General features: G+C 38.0%; 1 protein-coding gene across 1 annotated transcript in view; it reads left to right on the top strand.

Annotated features, from left to right (window-relative positions):
• PAXIP1 (PAX interacting protein 1) overlaps positions 1 to 19,902 on the top strand; it is a 33,613-nt gene extending 13,711 nt beyond the window's left edge. Inside the window, exons 6-21 of the mRNA XM_017826542.1 lie at positions 937 to 1,581; positions 4,266 to 4,983; positions 5,769 to 5,863; positions 6,817 to 6,912; positions 7,240 to 7,377; positions 8,691 to 8,812; positions 9,344 to 9,528; positions 9,661 to 9,704; positions 12,150 to 12,217; positions 12,607 to 12,709; positions 14,851 to 15,019; positions 16,494 to 16,594; positions 17,843 to 17,977; positions 18,061 to 18,136; positions 18,662 to 18,722; positions 19,138 to 19,902. Of these exons, the coding sequence (XP_017682031.1) occupies positions 937 to 1,581; positions 4,266 to 4,983; positions 5,769 to 5,863; positions 6,817 to 6,912; positions 7,240 to 7,377; positions 8,691 to 8,812; positions 9,344 to 9,528; positions 9,661 to 9,704; positions 12,150 to 12,217; positions 12,607 to 12,709; positions 14,851 to 15,019; positions 16,494 to 16,594; positions 17,843 to 17,977; positions 18,061 to 18,136; positions 18,662 to 18,722; positions 19,138 to 19,153 (2,772 nt within the window). The 3' untranslated portion in view covers positions 19,154 to 19,902. The remainder of the gene's footprint in view (positions 1 to 936; positions 1,582 to 4,265; positions 4,984 to 5,768; positions 5,864 to 6,816; positions 6,913 to 7,239; positions 7,378 to 8,690; positions 8,813 to 9,343; positions 9,529 to 9,660; positions 9,705 to 12,149; positions 12,218 to 12,606; positions 12,710 to 14,850; positions 15,020 to 16,493; positions 16,595 to 17,842; positions 17,978 to 18,060; positions 18,137 to 18,661; positions 18,723 to 19,137) is intronic.
• The last annotated feature ends 855 nt before the right edge of the window (positions 19,903 to 20,757 follow it).

Genomic DNA, 20,757 nt, shown 5'->3' with positions numbered 1-20,757 from the left:
GATTAGAGATGAAATCAAGTTTACTTGCTGACATGCGTTTTTATTCATTCTTGGTGGTGAGAATTATTAACAATCTTGTTTTATCATCTTGTGTCTAGTCAAAGCAATCATTCAAGTTTTCCTAGTGACAAAACTGTTCTTGTTTCAAACTGCTGCAGATTCCCTTGATGAAATGAGAAGGAAGGAGGGAGGGATAAAATTTTCTACTTTGTCAACATTGTAACATTGCACTGAAATGGATTTAGGTAATATTGGACAGAATGTGACTTTGTAGTTGAGGGCAACATTACAGTTTGCAACTTCTGAGAAGGTGTATGGGAAGTACCTGACTGGTTTCTGATTTGTATTTCTGTTGAAATGCATTTTTTTTCAGTGACCACCTTGTAAATATTTGTCTCTACTTTATTATTAAATTCTGACTTTCTTCCTAGATGCATTTTGGTTTTGGTTTTGTTTTTTTTTACCTTTTATTTTAGTGGACAAAATGTAAGTATAAACTGTATTTAAACTCACCATAATGTCCACCTAAAATCACCTGCATTTTAGTATTGACTGCTGATGTATTGACTGCTGCAGGAGTTCTGAAGGATTTTTCAGAACCAAATTTCATTTTTTTCAGAACCAAATTTCATTATTTTCAAATCTTTTGACGACTGGGTTAGAGAAGAGTTGTACAAGTGAAGACTTCACCTTCTGCAATTGTGCCTTCTGAGTCCTTTATACTGTAAATGTGGAGAATTTTGTTTTAATCTCTTGGAATTTGTGGTTCTGCACAGTAGTGTAGTGTCCTGTTGGATCTGGGAGAGATTATTCTCTGGTTTTGGACAGCCTCCTGTGATCTTCCTCTCCATGCTCTAGCTCCGCACTCAAAAAAGTTATTTGGGATTTTTTGTCTTTAAATAAAATCTTTTTTTTTCCTTTTTTTTTCCCCCTCAGGAAAAATATGAATGTGCTTATAAACGGGACAGCATTAAAATTGTGACCCCAGACTGGGTACTGGATTCTATAACTGATAAGGGTAAAAAAGAAGAGACTCCTTATCATCCTCGTTTGATTATATACGAAGAGGAAGAAGAGGAGGAGGAAGAAGAGGAGGAAGAAGCAGAAAATGAAGAACAAGACTCACAAAATGAAGCTAGTACTGATGAAAAATTGTCAAGCCCAGCATCTTCTCGAGAAGGATCACCTTTGGGTGATCAAGTTTTCTCACCAAAATCTACTTCTGCTGACAAGGCAAAAGGGGAACTGATGTTTGATGATTCTTCAGATTCCTCTCCAGAAAAGCAAGAGAGGAATTTGAATTGGACACCAGCTGAAGTCCCACAGGCATCTGCAGCAAAGCGTAGGTTGCCTCAAGGGAAGGACTCTGGGTTAATTAATTTGTGTGCCAATGTCCCACCAGTGCCAGGTAACATTTTGCCTCCAGATATGAGGGGCAACCTCATGGCTTCGGTACAAGGTGCCCAAAGTTCTGACCGACAGGAAATGATGGCCACGTGGAGTCCAGCCGTGCGGACGTTAAGGAACATTACTAATAGTGCTGATATTCAGCAGATTAATAGACCATCAAATGTAGCACATGTAAGTGTTGGATTTTTCATTTATAAGCTGTTGGACTTTCTCTTAGGAGCTATTGTATCCAAGAACTTCAGTTTCCTTTTCTTGTTCTTAAAGCGTCCACAGTTAAAACTTAAGAGTCCAGAGTATTGGAGTTCTGGCCAAATTCGTAACCTCCCCGTAATAAGTAACTTCATTCCTAGCAGGTTCATAGAAGTAAGAATGCAGTTGGAGAAAATGTTTGGAAGAGTAAAGCTGTGTTTAACTACAGCGTGGTTTAGAGTTTCAGTAATGATTTCTTGATAAGAGCAACAAGAAAAAAGCATTAATTTAGAATTATTTTGCTAGTTCTGAAAACCTGGTTTCATACCCTTCAAGCTTTTCAGTCAGTACAAGGAATTATTTGTGCTATAAACACATAAAACTGTGAAATTGATTGTTCCCAGAGTAGGTTCAGTTCTAGACTGTTGTTCTGCTGGGCATCATTAAGTTCTTATATAGTATAGCCAGGATTATGATGTAGAAGTCCGGACTTAAACTTTCTTATGCCACTTGTGTATTGAAATAACTGCAGCTCTTGTATTGACTTTATTTCTAGAAGAAAATAAAAAAGCAAGTGAGCATGCTGCACTTGCAGCATTGAGATCCTTAGATGTGTATGGGAAGGGAGCATGAGAAAAATAAGTGCTGGTAAATGTTAGACATTTAAGTAATTGAATTGGTGCCTTTCTTTGCGTGTTCATCTGATGGTAAAACTTTGAAAGGTGCCTGAGTAGTACAGTGGCTTCCAGCCAGTACTGAAACACAGAGTGTGGAGTCCCTCAGAAATGTTGGTCCTTTGCTGTCTATATGATTTCTGAATATGGAGTGGAAGTACAGGCTTCATTTTAAATCTTAGTTCCCTCTTCTCAGTGCCTGAAATTGCTTAAGGGCTGAGACTTCTGGGTAGAGGCTGAGCAAAAGCACCAGCGTTGAGCATCAGACCTACAGCCCGGTCATTGTGTTATCAAACACACTTTGTGCAAGTGTTTCTCTGTCAGTGATATTTACAGAGCTCCAGGGCAGTTGGTGGTGGTTTGGCTGCACTCTGTTCTCCCAAAGTCTGTTGGAATAGCAGTTGGACCCATGTGCAAGGGCTTTGTAGCAAGTGCTGTATCAGGCTGCTGTGGAGGTCACCGTGCCAGCTCCCGCACCTGGAGAAAGGCTTTGCATCTTATAGCTGTGAATCTGCTTCCTAGAGGGAGGAATTACCAGTTCAGCCTTTTTGCCCTATAATTTCCTTTGTCCTCTGTGTCCTGCATGAGTGCAAGGCTCGGTGCACAGTCTTGGAAAGTTAGGGGTTTATTTGAACCTCAGATTTCTGCAGAATGGCAAGATCTCTAAAAATAAGGCGTTTTGCAGGTACAAAGTTACTTTCTGAATGTAGCCCTAGGATACTTTTTAAAGTTTTATCCCTTTATTTTGAAATAAGTGTCCTGAAGCTTCTGTAATTTTGACTTCTGGGACTTTTAGTGGAGAACAGCTCCTCATACTGTGCCACAGAAACATTCTTTTATTTCATGTGTTATTTTTAGTTAATGAATGTTTACACTGTGGTGCTGTCAGGACATGAATGATGGGCAATGCATTCATAATCGTGGTTGTACATGTGTGCTGTACCAACCACATCAGAATTACTCTGGATTACACCTGAGATATTTTGTGTGTAAAAACACTTGAGCCACCTCTGGTGGAGAGTTGATGGACATCTCGTTGAGAGGATCCAGTTAATTTGCTTTGTGCTTTAGTGATGGGCTTTGATACCTCTCTCACACGCTCACGTTGCTGAAGGTGACACTGTGTGTGTTGAAATAGGATTCACCAAAGCTGATTTCATATTTAAAAGGCTTTATGAATGGCAAGTCTAGAATTTCCTGTAGCTCCTTCTCGTTTCTAATAGGTAGTTTATATTAAAATATTTTAATAAATATGTAGCACTCACCCTAATCTATTAGAACTTTGCCTAATTTTCCCTTTTCTGATTCTTTAAGAATTCACTTGGTAATTTGTCTGCTTAGTGTGAAATGATTTCTCTCTTAACAGTGAGTTGTATATCTAAAAATTAAATTGAATTCCAGATTACTTCAGTACTCTATATGAACCTAAAACCTATTATTCTTAAGTATAGATAGCTTAGGTTCTTTTTTTTCCCCAAGAAACCATTAGTGCTCAGCAGACCAATGTTTTTTTGTTGTTTTTTTGAATTCTGGTTAAAAAGCCATATATTCCTGAATTAGTTCAAAACAGCACTAATTAATGGAGGCATCATTAGCAATTTTAAAGTGAAAATAAGACTGTGGAACTAAAATCTTAATAAACTAGCAGGTTTTTTAAATTAATATTACAGTTGATTAGTGTAATTATATAGTGTTAAGAGTCACAATGCTGTTGAAGAAATTGTCAGTAATACAGGGATGGGTTTGAATCTTAAATTTTGCTAAAATGTGCATTGCCTTTTATTAGGAACCACTTGCAGCTCAATGCTTTTCTTTGTGTAAGTCCTATCTTTTAATTTTGCTATTAGCAGTTAAAGATTTGTGTTTAATTCACAAGGTATTTAAGCGTAGGGTTCATTTCTTTTAGGAATTGTATTTTCCCAGTAGTTCTTTAAATAGTTTTAAAACTGAATGACAACCAAAAGGTCACAAAACTAATCTTTGTTTTTCTAGATATTACAATCACTTTCAGCACCTACAAAAAGTTTAGACCAACAAGTAAATCATAGCCAACAGGGACATCCAAATGTGGTGCTGTTTAGTCAAGTGAAACTAACACCAGAGACACATTTATTGCAGCAGTCACATCAAGCACAGCAGCAACAGCACCATCCTCTTTTACACCTTCAACCTCAACAACTCATGCAGCTCCAGCAGCAGCAGCAGCAGCAGCAGCAACCCCAGATCCCCCAGCAGTCTTTCCAGCAGCAGCAGCCTCACCAGTTTCCCCAGCAGCAGCAAGTCCATCAGCAGCACCAGTTCTCCCAGCAGCAGCTCCAGTTCCCGCAGCAGCCGCTCCACGCGCAGCAGCAGCTGCACCGCCCTCCGCAGCAGCTCCAGTTCCAGCAGCAGCATGTGCTGCAGCAGCAGCTGCAACAGCTGCAGCAGCAGCAGCAACAGCTGCAACAGCTGCAGCAGCAGAACCTGCAGCAGCAGCAGCTGCAACAGCAACAGCTGCAACATCAGCAGCAGCAGCTGCAGCAGCAGCACTTACAGCGACTGCACCAACAGCATCAGCAACAGCAGATGCAGAACCAGGCTGCACAGCACTTGACTCAGACACCTCAGGCACTACAGCATCAGCTTCCAGCCCAGCAGCCACAACACCACCAGCAGCAACAGCAACAACTGCAGCAGCAGCCGCTTTTTGGGCACGATCCGGCAGTGGAGAGTTAGTAATTATTGCCTTCTGATCCTGGAAAAAAGTGGTGAATGACATGATTTGCGCTAGAATGTCGAAAAAGTAGTGCTGTGTTTGCAGGATGGGATTGTAAGAAATGCCGTTCATGGCTCAGAATTGGTTTTACTAATTTTTAATACTTAAATAATAACTAAGGATGATCTGGCAATCTGAAAAGCATGAGAGTGCTGAGAACGTTCTCTTTTCAAATATATACACAAGTACATAAATTGCACTATCAGTACAGTGTTAGTCTATGCACACTGTCATTGGTTTATGTTTTTATATTCATTTGGAAGAGGGGAAGGGGGGGAGCTTTCCAGCAGAAAAAGAACTCGAAAGACAGGTAAAATTTTGCAAATACTAGTAAATAATGAAGATTCAGTATCAGAAAGTTGTCACACATTGCTTTGAGTTCTCTCCATGCTAGTAGAACTGAAATATTTTTTATTGTTTTGGCTATTCATAGCTAATCTTTGTAAAACAGGAAGTTGTCTTATGTTTTCCTTTTAGTGACCCTTCTGCCCCTTAGCCTCCCTTCATCCAGGAAAAAAACCACCCAGAACAAAATCAATCCCCGGACTGAACTGTGCCTTTAAGGCTTTCAGCTTTGAAATGTTGTATCCTACTTTTTTCAAGGAAGTGCACTTTAAAACTGAATGAAGTTTATAACCTGGTAATAGGAAAAGCTTAGTGTAGTGAATATGTTCTGAGATTAACTCCTCAGACCTGTAAGTATTTAATTGTTTGTTCTTTTATGTGCCAAACTATTCCAGTTCCAGAAGAGTATTTCCTACTGGGCTGTGTCTTTGCAATTGCTGATTACCCAGAACAGATGTCTGACAAACAGCTGTTAGCGACCTGGAAACGGGTAAGATTCTGCTGTATTTTTAAAAAACTATAACATAATGTCATAGTGCCTAAATTTGAAAAGAAATCACTGGAAGTGTGTCAGCACTGTTCACTTTTCTCTAGGCACCCTTTGGTGTAATTCTTCTGTTACAACCTAAAATCCATTTTTCAACTGCTGCTGACCAGAAAAAGTAATAAAAATGCTTTAGGTGTGCAGCCTGGTTAAATTAAGTCTTCAGTCAGAACATGAGTTAAATAAGTTTCAGCCTTAATTATTTCCCAGTTATTTATGCTTTTAATCAGCTGTAATACAGCAAATGTAATATAGCATCACTATCTGTCTTTAACTTCATTGTATAAAAAGACTCTTTTTTGCATATAATTTTGGCATTTCTTAGCCTGTGAGGTATCCACCTGAGTGAATACGATGGAAGAATAGAGTGTTTCTATTTTTTTGCCAACTTCTATTTTTCAGAAAAATCTGATTGTATCCTTTCCTAAATAAGAGGACTTTGATGTTCTTCAGAAACTTCTGATGGATTTTATAGTTGAATTTTCCCTACAATTTTGCATAATCAAGTAAGCTGTTGACATTTCTAACAGCACTTGTGTTTATTGCTAAGATAGAATTGAATAGTTCATGAAAAATTGTGTAATAGTTATACTGCAAAAAAATAAAAAAGTGAGAATTTTTTTTTTGTTTATATATCTTTATTTTGCTTTTTTTTCTCCATTTATTCTAAAAAATAGACTTTTTGTTCAGAGAAAAGCTGCATATTTAATTTTGTTTTTTGTTTCCAAGAATGTTCTTAAGCTAGATAACAAACCTGGTTTTGGGGGGTAACTCTTCAGTGAAATGGTGCTAATGGTGGCAGTGTCCTAAAGAGTAGACTTTGATTTCAGACTTTTTGTTTCTTAAGGTAATTTGAAAATTGTTATACATTAGAAGTTCTGGGTTTGCTCTCTTACCAGATCATCCAAGCACATGGTGGGACAGTGGACCCTACTCTGACAAGCAGATGTACTCACCTTCTCTGTGAAAGCCAAGTCAGTAACATGTATGCTCAGGTAAGCAAACTGGTAGCCTGTATTGGAGCATGCTTTCATTTTATTGCTGGAAAGTATTAAAATTCTTTGTGTGCGTCATGCTTAGATTGCAAGTACAAAGTTAAAAGTTTTTATTTATGTGCTTTTTTATGATTTGTGGGTTTTGGTGTGCAAACTTTCGTAGTGCATGTAGCAGACTTATTCCACTAAAAAAGACTCTCTGAGAAGGAGGATCCTGAAAAAGTAGAGAAAAACAAACAATGAAAATCAAAGCTTTGAGTTATAAAAAAAGTGTAAAGTAAAGTGAATGTGTGTTTGGGGTTTTAAAAGCTGTTTGTGTGTTCACAGGCTTTAAGGGAAAGGAAGAGATGTATTACAGCACATTGGCTGAACGCAATCTTGAAGAAGAAGAAGATGGTCCCACCTCATCGAGCCCTTCATTTCCCAGTGGCATTTCCACCGGGAGGAAAGCCATGCTCTCAACATGTAAGAAGGAAAAGCTCACTTCTAAAGAATGCTTCCTTCATTGCCTGCTTCGTTACATGAGCAGTGTTAAAACAGAGCTAGAAAGTGCTCACTCAAAGCAAAATACGCATTTCTTTTGCCTTGGAAGAAAAGCTCCTGTTAGTGTCTGGGTACTGTGTTAATGTGGTTTGTGCTGCCAGGTGGTTTGAGTGCTTTGCAAGTCTTATTGAGCTCAGAGTAGTGAGGGGAAACACCTGCCTTTGTGAGTTACTCTCTCAGACACCGAGGGGCAAAGATTGCATGAGTGACACATAGCAAGATGGCAGGAATCCAAGCTGCATAGCTTTTTACTAACAGCACATCTAACAGTATGTGCTGCCTCTACCATAACCCAATATTTTGAGAGCGTTTTTTTGAGGGTTTTTGTTTTTCTGGGTCAATGCTTAGCAAATATCAAAAAAGGAAGCCCGTGCTGGTAATCAGAGAATAGGAAGCCACACTTCCAGTAGCCTGTGCAATAAGGAGACAGGGGAAGTGGAATTTTGTGGGGCTGAAAAACATCATTCAGATGCATCTTAAAATGCACTGTCCTGTATAAAACAAGGTGTCTTGGCACTGGATTTCTTCATACTTATGCAGACATACAGGATGATGGCCTGTTCAGAAAGACATAAAAAGAAGTACAGATTTGGGAAAATCAGAATATAACAACATGCATGTGAACACAGTGGTTAGTGGTAAATGTAATATGTAATGTAATAAACATAATTTAAACAAAATTACTGTCGCCTTTTCCTAAAGAAAAGGAGAGAATGGTGAAAATGAAAACCTGGCAAGATTAAAAATAATGGAAGATGTGGAATTATAGTTCACCACCTATGATCAGCTGGCACAGTTTATTTGGCTTCATGGCAGAATAAAGCACAGCTTCCAGGAGATTTTAAAAAATATAGTAGAGCAAGTAAGGGTAAGCATTTCTCTGCCTGAATATAAACAGCAGCAGAAGGAAGAGATGAGACGTGAGGAGCAAATTAGCTCTGAGCTCTTTCCTAATAAAACTACAGTGTCTGTAAATGAGAAAAACATGACCAGAAGAATGGAAATTATTCTTCCTGAGTCAGTACTGGTGCTAGAAACCTGAAATTTTTAAGTGTAAACAAATCACTTTTAAATTGTTCTGTTTGTATACAGTATATGCTTATATGCCACACTTATGATACTCTGTATTTCGCTGTAATGTAAAAATGTTAGTAATGGAAAAATCTTTTCCACGGGAGTGTTCTGTAGGTACTGTCCATGTTCAGGTGTTTATAACTGTCTCTTTCTGTCTGCAGATAATCTGTGTGACGGGATTTGTTGACAGTGACAGAGATGACCTCAAGCTGATGGCCTACCTAGCAGGTGCCAAGTACACGGGCTACCTGTGTCGCAGCAATACAGTTCTCATCTGCAAAGAGTAAGTACTCTATCAACAGCGCTCACCTTCTCAGCAGCCTGGTGCCAGGCAGTGCTTTTCTGGATGTGAGGTGATGGCTACAGCTCATTGTAAGAGTGTAAATTCTAATCAATTCTGCAATTTGATAGCAATAAGCTTAGTGATGTTGTTCATTGAACTAGATTACAGCACGTTATCTGATAAATTTGGCCTTCTGAAGACAGGCAAAAGTAATTTCTGATTTTGCTATTTTATAGTATTTCATAAGGGATGCTGACTCTTGCATCAACTATAAGTAAAATATGTATTTTTTTTTAAAAGTTAGAGGAGGGAAAATGTAAATCCAGGTCTAACTTGATTCCATTTAGGGCAGAAATTCTCCTCTAATTGACTTGCTCTAGCACACAGAACGAAAGTATTTTTCAGACTATCTACTCTGTCACAGTTAGAGCAGATAACAGAAATACCGGCATTTTAGGTTTATTGTTAGAAATTGCTGTTTCACTTATTTCCTTGCAATACAATCCTTTCTCTTCACCTCTGAACAATAAGGCCCAACGGGCTGAAGTACGAGAAAGCCAAGGAGTGGAGGATCCCGTGTGTGAACGCGCAGTGGCTCTGTGACATCCTGCTGGGAAACTTCGAGGCCTTGCGGCAGATCCAGCACAGCCGGTACACGGTGTTCAACCTCCAGGATCCGCTTTCTCCCAGTCAGCACCTAGTGCTCAACCTCCTGGGTAAGAGTTCCACTCACAAAATCCTGTGCTCTGTAGCATTTATAAGTGCCTGTTCAGTCGATAGGAGCGTATGTCCTCTGTTACAAATAACTTGGCAATGGTTTCATTTTTGTTCTCTACTCCATTCCACAGATGCTTGGAGAGTCCCACTAAAAGTGTCACCAGAACTTCTAATGGTATGTTGAATTATTGTATATATAGAGCTATTTTGATAAGATTCACTTCATAGTGTTTTTAACGTGTGAACACATGTATGTGGTGTGAGCAGCATGTCACAGAGACTTACACAGACCTGTACTGAAGCTCCTGGTGGTACTTTCTCCTAATGTTCTCTCTGTTTTATTTTGAGAAATCTGAGAAATAATCTTTTGCAGAACTAAGAAATTGCAGTGGGTGTACAAAACAAAGTTGCAGTTGAGACATCTTGGGCTAGTGCTTCACTCTTCAGTTGCTACATCAGACCTCTAGAAAGGGCTTAGTATTTTTTTGAGTCAGTACTGTGAAAATGAGACCACATAAAGGTTTATAAGACAGAACACCCGAAATCGGTAAGAATTTTGTTAAATACTGATGAAATTTAAAAAAAAATGGATAATGTAAATTAAAGGTGGAACTGCTTTATTTTAGAATTTAAGCATATACCGTGCATTAAAAAGTGTCCTGAAATAGTGGACATGAACAAAGAAGAATTGTACCGTAAAAAAGATACCCTACGTGACACAAATTAAATGTCTTGTGTCTGTGAAACATGCAAAACATGAGATGGAAACTGCAGCTTGTTCTGAATATGTAGAAAACTACATCAGCTTTTGTATTGTAAATTTTCCCATTTCAGATTTATACTTGATGACTTTTTCCAGTGTGTCTTCATGTAGATAGATCCCAGTTTAGGCTGGTGAACTTTCAGTTCGTTTATGCAGCAGGTGGCTGTCAGATAACATTTTATATTGCACAAAAACGTTTTACCACACCTCTGGTGTTGTGGATCACTCTGTAAACTCTTCAGAAAAGAGATGCTTAGTAACTCTTATAACTTAATTTGTACTAATGCTTTAAATGGAAATTCAGCACAGTTTGTTGCTTTAATACCTTTCAGCTTTATAAACAGCCACTAATGTATTCCTGAACATAAGTTTAAAACATTTTTCTTACAGACCCCTGTGGAATTGTTTTGTGGCCCCATAGGAAACTAATTTTTAAAAAACTAAATGCTTTTAAAAATTTGTGTTCTTCATATTTTCCTGAAGAAGAATACATTTTACTGTTGCAAGATAAAAAATCCTTGAGGAGATTCAGTATGCACTATTAGTATTTAAAATAGCTTTTAACTAACTCTGATTTGAGTTTATTAACCACCACCCTTTGCATCCACACTACAGTTGAGCTCATTTTAAAATTGTACACATGCCTTCCTTGGGGGGGTCAGTCAGACGATGTAGTGATCAATATCTTGTCTTGTGTAGCCAATGGAGAGACCTTAGGGGTCAGATGCCTAATTTAGTACCTCCTCTTCTGTATTTACTATATGGGGACCCTTCTTGTCCTTGTGAAGTGGGAATTTTGTAACTTAGATTGAAAGGGACTTCTGGCGACAGTCCTGTCCAGCTGCCCTCAGGGTGCCCGCACAGGAAGAATATGGTTTGGAAATAGAAAATGCTGGGCATGTGGAAATGCCAGACAAGGTACTTCACTGCCTTCACTGTAGGCATTTCTATTTGTCCTGGGATTTGGGGTCCTCTTGTGAGGACAGCTCTCTTGTCAGACAGAGTTGATGCCACCTACCTCTTGCATTTTCATGGTTGAAATGTCTATCAAAAAGCGGATGCGTGCACTGTTCTTTCCAGCTGCTCATACTAGCAGTTGTCTGGCATAAAAATGCCTGTCCCTGAGAGCAGGGAACAAAGCCCTGTGGCCTGTTCCTCCCAGAGGAACATCCTCACAGTAAGGCTGGAACAATGGTGCCTGTCTTTTGTGGTCCTGTACCCTTAGCATTCCTAATTAAGTATCAGGTGTCGATTTGAAGGTTAAAAAGGAATAGATGTCACACACTCCTCACCTGGGAGCTGTGGTTTCAAGTTTCTCAGGCCAAGGAGAGCCTAAAAGCTGCACATCTTTACCCTGGGCACATGCTCTAGAGGCTGATCTGGTACTGGGGAGGTAGGAGTGTCTATCCAGCTTCTGTTTATGTAGTTAGGGAACATGAGTTTAAAACAGGGTTTTTTTTGAATATTACCACTCCATGATATTTAGCACCAGGAAGAACATTGTAGTCTTTGTGTATTTAAAAATGGACAGGCTTTTCAGTCTCCTTCTCATTTAATTCATTGGGTTTTCCATTTATGTTTGTCTGTGTTATTTAAAAGAAAAAAAAGTCCCACAATATTTTATGTGGTGTACACTTACATGGGTACGTAGGTTTGTGGAGAAGCTTTGGTCAACACCCAGCTTTGCTCTGGGGCAGGTTGTGTAAGCAGCAGGTGCACCATGTGTTCATGTCATTTTCATTTGTTTAATTGTCTTTAATATAATCTAAAATATGGTCGTACAGCTTTCCTCTTTCACAGTAGAAGTTGGTTTCCCTGCTCAATTCAGATATAAACATGCACATGGTCTGATTTCAGGGGGTGAGGTTGCCTTTGAAACCAAAGCAAAATGAATCCAGTCTTCAGCCGTCTTCCAAAAGAGCAAGGTAAGAACAGAGAGCAGTCAATGCCCATAGTCCTTAATTGACTTTTCCTTGGAAGTTTCAGCTGGCCATCAGCTGCTTCCAGCCTGTGGGCTACTCACTGAAATACCTTATCAGTATTTTTTGTATGTTGCCAGCCACTCAACTGGCAGGAATAAAACAATAACTAGAGCGTGAAGTAGTAAGAGAAGTGGGAGAGAACAGAAACAGGAGAATTTGCCCTGTTCTCAGCATGGTAATTTTTATTTCAGAAAAAATCCTGCCTAATTCTCATTCATCTGGGTCATTCCGTTGGTAAAAATTGCAAGAGTGTGCTTGTTTGATTTCAGAATTGTAATTACACAGCTTTGGGCCCAAACATCACATTGTGCTGTATTTCCTGTATTTTGCAGGATTGAAGACCTGCCACCACCTACTAAAAAACTCACCCCCGAGCTGACACCAATGGTGCTCTTCACAGGATTTGAACCTATGCAAGTGCAACAGTACATTAAGGTAACTTTCAGGCTTATCTCTTGTGAACTACGTTGAAACATTTGATAACTTTTTTGTTGATGTTGAATTTTTGCTAAGACTTGATTAGCATACATCTAGTGGATAAAACCCGTACTGACTGGGCCTAGGTTAAAGTTTGTGAAATGACTTTATGTGAAATGAGTTTTATTTGTTCTGCTTTAGTGAACTACTTCATACTAATGTGCTACTTGCTTTTACTTTCTGTATGATTGCTTTAAAAGGCAAGAAAGCCCTTTATACATTTGTTTTTAAATCATCAAACTTCATTACCAAAATTAGGTGAGAAAAGTAGTGATGACTGAGCTGGATAAGACCCAAGTTTATTCTAGTGCAGTTGCTATCTGTAGTGCCAAATGCTTCAAAGAAAGCTGATAACAAAGCTTATGGCAGGTGTGAGAGAAGTTCCTACTGAGGTTCCCTAATAAAGCTGTCCCAAAACTTAACTCTAAATAATATACAACATTCAGATAATGAGAAGTAAGTGAGGCCTAGTTTGAGTCCACTACATTTCTTAGAAATATGCACCACTTTGGTGTGCTCAAAAATATCTAATACTTTCTTTATTACACTTAAAGTTTTCTTTTTTTAAAGTAGTTGGACTTGGGAGTTTTTTTCCCCTTGCAGTGTTTGCATTTGAAGCTTGATATTAAATATTTTGGGTTAGAAAATATTTTTCAGTGTATCCCATGAAGTTCCAGTGTCAGCTCCTCACTTTCAGTCATGTTGGTACCAGGTTAATTATATAGAGAATCTGTTTTGGTAACATCTGTTATGGCTCACAAATATCAAAAATTAACTTCAGCCTCAGGGCTTGTGAAGTTGAATCTAAACCTGGCAGTGCTGATGCCATCAAGATTTTGCAGGGTTTGGGGTTGGATGCCTCTCATCTTCTTGAGATGGAGGGGCAGGGCAGTATTTTTACCTGTGTGCCCAAAGGGTTCCTTGCGTGTCAGAATGGAAATCTTGCAGGATCTGCACTCATAAGTGTTAGAGGAATAGCAGCCTTTGCCATTTATAGGGGTGCAAGTGTACTGTTCATACATGCCCTGAAGGAAATAAATAGTGGAGAGGTTGAGTCATTGAATAATACTTTTGTGTGTCATCTTTATGCAAACCACCAAAGCAAGCACGGTAGAGAAGAGTTTAAAGCAGTGTCCCTGTCTATCCTGTGTGTTCATCATTATCAGTGCAGTAGAGTACACAGGGCTGCCAGAGACCTCTCAGGGCTTCCAATACACCCCTTAGGCTTTCTTGCTTGGGGGACTCCCAATGACTGATGTAACAGAATCACCCTAGTATGTTAAATATTTATACTTTAAGATATTGGTGGGGTTTCTATTTATTTGTGCAAAATATTTGCCGTAGAAAATCAGAAATCCATGGTGCGTAGTTACTAAAGCTGTCCAAATATTTTTTCATATTTGAAATTTTTAAAAGGGAAGCATTCTGTCTCTTAACACCCGTGGTAATCTGATGTGCCTCACCAGCTGATTTGCTTTATTTTTAATCCCTTCAGATAATGACTGACTTAACTGACAAGATAGCAACTATGATGTATTAGGTTGGGTTTGGTAGTTTAAACCAAGGAAAAAGGAATAGTTGCTCAGTATTGTCAAAAATACATTGGGGAACTAGTGTATTTAAAGAATATGTGTTTTGCATGAGATGCTTTTCAAAGAAAAGACTTAACAAAATGAAGTTTGCTGTAGCTACAGCATTTATTATACCTTCCACAGAAAAGAGCAAACTTATTAAATCCTCTGCTTACTTCAATTCAATACTATGTTTCACTTAAAAAAGATTTTCGTTTGTAACTTACAGTTTTTTCCTTGCTTAAAAAAAGCAAAACCCAAAATCAAAAAACTGCAGAAGTAGGAAATAGCTTTCAGTCTTGCCAGGTGATATTTATGTCTGGAAATACCTGGATTTTCAGTGGCTGTAAATTCTGTCAGAATTAATCAATTTCAGTAAAGCAATGACTGTAACACAGAAATCTATATTTACTGTTTCATTAGGAGCTTAGTTTTATTTGATGGTGATGTTAGGATTTTTTATTTACGTTTTTCCTCAAGTTATTTAACAACTCTTCCCTTTTAATTTGTGTTTGGTACAACTTTCAGAAACTGTATATCCTTGGAGGTGAAGTAGCAGACTCTGCCCAGAAATGTACCCATCTAATTGCCAGTAAAGTGACCCGAACTGTCAAGTTCTTGACAGCAATTTCTGTAGTCAAGCACATAGTAACTCCAGAGTGGTTAGAAGAGTGTTTCAAATGCCAGAAATTTGTTGGTAAGTCAAATTAGTATCAATTCTTACAGTAAACTTAGGGTTCATTGACCTATTTAAATATACTTCGCTGTTTTGACTTCAGTGTTTCTTACTGGTTTTCTAAAGAGTTCACTTTTTAAAAGCAGAGATTTTAATTCTACAGAAGGTCTGTCATTGTTCACACCTCTTGAAGAATGTTGTGCAACGTTTTTAAATAATTATGTCAGCAGCTAGTTTGTATTCCACTTGAGTTGTAAGGTTATGTTAGTATGGCTGGGTAAAGCTGTGGCTTGATTATTTTTTTTTTTTTTAAACAAGTTGTCTTTCAACAGAACATTTTGTTTCATTTAGTTTTCATTTGATTTGATACAGTTTCTTTACCTTAAATGAAAGAAAACATACTTAAAAGGTTTTCTTTAGGATGATTAAATATTGGATGTTGTTAAACCTTGTATTTCTTTCTTCTGTAGCCAGTTTGTAGATTTTTACCTGTAGTTGCATTATTTAGCTTTCTTAAAAGCTGATTATTTGGTTTATGACTGTTTTGTGCTTTTTATATAATTTGTTTGTAAGAAGAAAACATATAACATCACTGCCTAACCATCATAAAGACTTAAATCTATAGATAATTAACTAATAAAAGCAGCAAACATTTTTATAAATCTCAAGAAGGCAATTTGCTTACCTCAGCATCAGTGAACTGAGAAATCAATTCATTTGAAAGCTATTTTAGAAGATGAAGAAAGTCAGGGAATTTAGGATGACTGTTCTGATCTAGTACTTGAAATACTTTACTTGTCTATTGAACTTGAGTTGATTTGTAGCTCATGGGCTGCCTGGAGTTTTGTACCTGCTACAATGATGGAAAATGTAGCAATTGTTTACAAAACTTGTCCTGCTAGTTTCTTTTGTCTTTTGGAAGAGTATTAACACCATCTGTTGTAGGTCATCAGAATTGCCCTTGGAAAGACCAATTTGTTCTCCATATAGAAATACATTTTTTCTTTATTCTTTGAGCTTAGGGGTTTTGAGTTGAGTTGGATTTAGAAATGTGTTTGACATAGATTTTTGTGGAAAGATAAAGACTGAAATGCTATCCCTAATAAAAACTGAAAAAAATTGGCTGAATAACAGGACAAGTGAAAGAAGTGGGAAAATTTCTGGGCTCTCATAGGTTGTCACAGTAATTTGAACTTAATTATTCTGCTTTTTTGTTTGCAAAGACTCAACAAATAAAAGCTTTAAGTTCCTCCAAAGTTAGAAAAAGGGACTTGATAGGACAGTGGTTGTTGTTAGGTATGCAAGTGTAAAACAGTTTAGTTCTGCAGGTAACTGGGGGTCATCGTTGTAAAGTGCATAATAAGAGGGGGTATTGTAATCCTGTTAAAATTATAGTATGTTTTCCATTCAGAGCCACCCTGACCCCCACAGCTCACATCTGGGTCACATGAATGTTTGTGCTTTGTGTGTTACATCTTCAGTCTTTCTTTTTCAGATGAGCAGAACTTTGTGCTCAGAGATGCTGAAGCTGAGGTGCTTTTCTGCTTTAGTTTAGAAGAGTCTCTAAAGAGAGCACAAGTAGCTCCACTGTTCAAGGTATGCAGTTTAACGTGACATTTAAATACTTGGAGTTTTTCAGCCTGGTTGTTTCAGCATTGGGACCACAGGTTTTATATCTGAAGGCAGTAAAACAGACTGCTGTATAACAGGAAGCATTTGTTGTAAATTTTATTTTTGACTTTATGCCTATTTCCTGCCTGAGCATCATTGGGGTGGATATAAGTGGAGTGACTGCATCCTGGTGGTGTGAACAAAACATGTTCAACTTATTAACAGTATTTGTTCCCTTATAAAATTTGTAACATTGCTCTATTACTTGTGAAAAGCCACCTGTGGAAGGAACCTTCTTTCTTTTCTCTTTTCTTTTTTACACCAGCCTGGTAGTCAGAGCACTTGCCCATGAAAATGGGAGTCTGAGAGTGAGTTTGCACTTCAGTCTCAGGGAGTTCTGGTCTGATTCTTCTTGGAGACACCACTTTCCACCAGACTGTTTGCTGGGATGGTGCAAGATGTTTTCATGCCCCTGGTTAAAATTACGTTGCAGTGCAGAGAGGGATCTGGAGATCTGAGCTGCTAGAGATTCTTCAGCCAAACTGAGTTTCAGACTGTTTATTGAGGCAAACCACCTAAAAAGGGTATTTTTTTCAACCTGTAATGAGTAAGAATCTCCATCTTTTATTAAGTTTGAATGCTATGTTTTGCTCAGTTTTGCAGTGTAAATAGTAAGGTTTTTTCTGTTTTTTTTATTCCTAGCTGGTAAGCAGAGATAATCTACTTTATGATCTGATCACCTGTAGCAGTCTGAGCAAAGTAGTAGGATAATTTTTGTCAGGAAGTAATAAATTGGCTATTAGTTGAAAGGTAAAAGTTCTTTTGTAACACTTGAGATGTCCCTGTGCTTGAAGAAGGAGCATTGTTGTTCTTACGTGTCTTACCACATGCAGTTACTTTTGGTTTGGGGTTTTTTTTTTGAACCATAGTGAGTTCCAAAGTCATTTGAAGGTTTCCTGGTTGTTATTTTACAGTTATTGAAATGGGAACACCTATACTTTTCAAATTTATCAAAATTGTGGGTTTGCCCCTCCGGGGGAAAACATCAGAGGCAATTAAGGACAACTCACCAGCTGATGAATCTGTGTCCATAAGCCTCGTAGCCAACCCCAGCTTACAAAGCCTGCCCCGTGGTTGTGTAAGAGAGGAGTCACATGACAATAAAACTTCATGTGTTGCACTAATCAGTTAACAAAATAATGTTTTTTCTTGTTCTTCTTTTCCTCTTTTTAGGGAAAATATTTTTACATTACTCCTGGAATTTGTCCCAGTCTTTCCACCATGAAAGCTATTGTGGAGTGTGCAGGAGGAAAAGTATTATCTAAACAGCCTTCTTTTCGGAAACTCATGGAGCATAAGCAGAATAAGGTGTGTTGAGTGTTGCTTTCTAAAATTTACAGGCAATACCTTCCCTTGTTACTCTGACCTTACCATTAGTTTCTTTTGTTTAGAGTTTGCCGGAGATAATCTTGATTTCCTGTGAAAATGACCTACATTTATGTCGAGAATATTTCGCAAGGGGCATAGGTATGTGGGAGCTTTCCTTGTAATTCCAATAGCATAGCTGTTATTTTGGGGTTTTTTCCTTTTTTACAATTATTATTATGTGAGTATGGAGATTCTTGAAGCTTTCAGATAATAATAGAGGAATATGTGGACTATCCTGCAAAACAGGGAGAAATCCAAGCCAGCTGTTTGTTAGGTATTTTTAATGGAGTTATTGTATAGGCAGGTCACTGTGAATCTCTGGAAGAGTAGGATTGAACCTGGGGCTTCAGTCCTGTTATGAGGCAAAATTACCTGTTCTGTGCTTTAAGCCCAGAAGGCAACTAAGTAACATACCCTGGCTCCCTCTCCCCCAACACTAGAGAGAAAGAGAATTGAAAAAAAAAAAGTAAACATCATGGGTTAAGATAGAACAGTTTAATAATTGAAACAAGATAAGATAATATGCTGCTAATACTAATGACAATAGTGGCCCCTCCTGACACACCTGCAGAAGGAGGCAGAATGTCTGTGTAGGGTGTAAACTTATGTTTTTGATATTTCCAGATGTCCACAATGCTGAGTTTGTCCTGACTGGAGTACTTACTCAAACACTGGATTATGAATCATATCCTTTTTGTGTGAAGACTTTCTGCTGCTTAGGGAAGAGTGGTTTACTAAAAGTTTTTTAAATGAGGAACAAATATATAATGTTTACTTGATAGGAGAGTAGTTTAACACCCAAACCCCTAGTTTAAATTCAAAATGGAATTACTTTTTGATAGGAAATACTTCAGGGGAGGTGGGAGGCAGGGTTGTCATAAAGGAATAGGGATGAAATATTGGGCAACAGGGAAAAAAACTTGTCACTAAGGAAAATACTTGTCAGGAGTTACTTCAGATGAGGAAAATAGTTTTTTACTGAAGAAAATTCTAGACCCTGTTTGATAATTGCAGTGGGGGGACCAGTAAGGCCTCTGTGTCATTATAAAAGCTGTATTTTGCAGTCATTTCTTACAGTTGTTCTTTCTTAACAAGCATACATATAAATTTACTTGATGGATAGTGAAATGCCTTACTGCTTCGGAATCCTTGGAGCCTTATATCTAGCTGTTCAGCCATTGTACAAAGCAACTAGAACTTCCTGTGGATGCTGTTTTCCAGCTGTTTTTTCCTAGGGATGATGAGTGGTTTAAAGCAGGAAAGCAAAAATAAACTGCATCTTTTTTAGGATGTGTAATTTTATTATGCTGAAACATAATTTACTATGTTTTGTATTATACTACCATTTTAAAAGAGCCCATTTTAGGTATCATGATTAGCCCGTTTTTAAGCATTTTAAAATAAATTATGGTACTTCAGCCAAAAGTGTAATTTGGATGTAAAAATGAAAGGGCTTGCTATCTATTAAATTATGGATGTCGAAGATGAAAATGTTTTGTACTTTATTTTTATTTCTTATACTCTATTTTCTTTTATATTGATATTTTGCCCACATTTGAAATAAATGTACTTTTAAATGTTTTACTCTATATTTTAGTGGTTGTTCATTTTTTTGAATACTGTGCAGCAATGGCACTCTGGTAAGAGTAAATTACTCAAATCTTTTTCCAAGGAATGTGAAATTATTTTAAGCTTATTTTACCAGATATGTTTTAATATATGAATCCCAGTGCTTTAAAGGGAAATAGTTGTAAATGTATATATGTGTTTTTACTGAGGCAAAGAAGCAGCTTGAAGGAAGGAGAAACTACAACCCTGCCTATTACACTGTTGTGATAACTCTTTGTTTGTATAGTGAGTTTTACTAAATAAATATTAAAAAAACCAGTCTCCTGAATCTATATTCAGTTGTGTTTTCTAAAACGCACAACAGTTCTAATAATCTGACTTGACCATTTTTATCAGTTCAGACTCCAGTAGATAAAAAAGTGATCCTGAAGGCATTTATTCTCTGATCAGCAAGGCGTTCAGCTCTGATGCCGCACGGACAACTGAGTATCTGCACTCCCTCATCATGGAAATTGCTCATTTCAAATCTCTCTTTTGTGCCATGGCTTAAAGTGTAAATCCAGCTGGTGCTGGACCACTGATTCTCCTGCCTTTCTCCCAATGCCTCAGTTCAAGAAAGAGCTTAAGTGAGTGACAAGTTCCTGCTGTAAGAACATAGTGTGGTAACTGTCAAGATAATGAAGTCCCACAGAGGTCAGTACTGTGCCTGTTGCCTGTTATTGCTGGGGCTGGTTCCTCGGCTGTTTCCACAGCCTGAGCTACTCCTGTGTTTGGCTTTTCTGTTGCAAGCAGTAAGGGGCTGTGTGAGGATCACAAGAATGGTAAAATCTCTACCAGTGAGACGTTTGGTCAGGTGACAAAACGTGACAAATGAGAATGTTGTGCTTTGGCTCAAGATGGTTTTGGGTTAACTGAAGGTTAAAAACGTGTGGGAGAAAATGGTACTTTTTCACAAATGCCCTTTACTTGCTTGTTATGTGAGTGTTTTGTGCTTTTTCTTAGTGTGACATTCAGCTCTCCATTTCCTCTTCATTTCCTCAGTTTCCTCTTCATGACAAGGCAGATTAAGGGAAAGTCTGTAACGTGGAGACCTGAGGTTGGAAGTCCATGATATGATTTTACGCTTTAACTTTTAAAAATAGTAAAAAAAG

Source organism: Lepidothrix coronata, unplaced genomic scaffold (genome assembly GCF_001604755.1).
Source record: "Lepidothrix coronata isolate B3197 unplaced genomic scaffold, Lepidothrix_coronata-1.0 Scaffold128, whole genome shotgun sequence".
NCBI lineage: Eukaryota > Metazoa > Chordata > Aves > Passeriformes > Pipridae > Lepidothrix > Lepidothrix coronata.
This window is presented reverse-complemented; position numbering and strand designations above follow the sequence as displayed.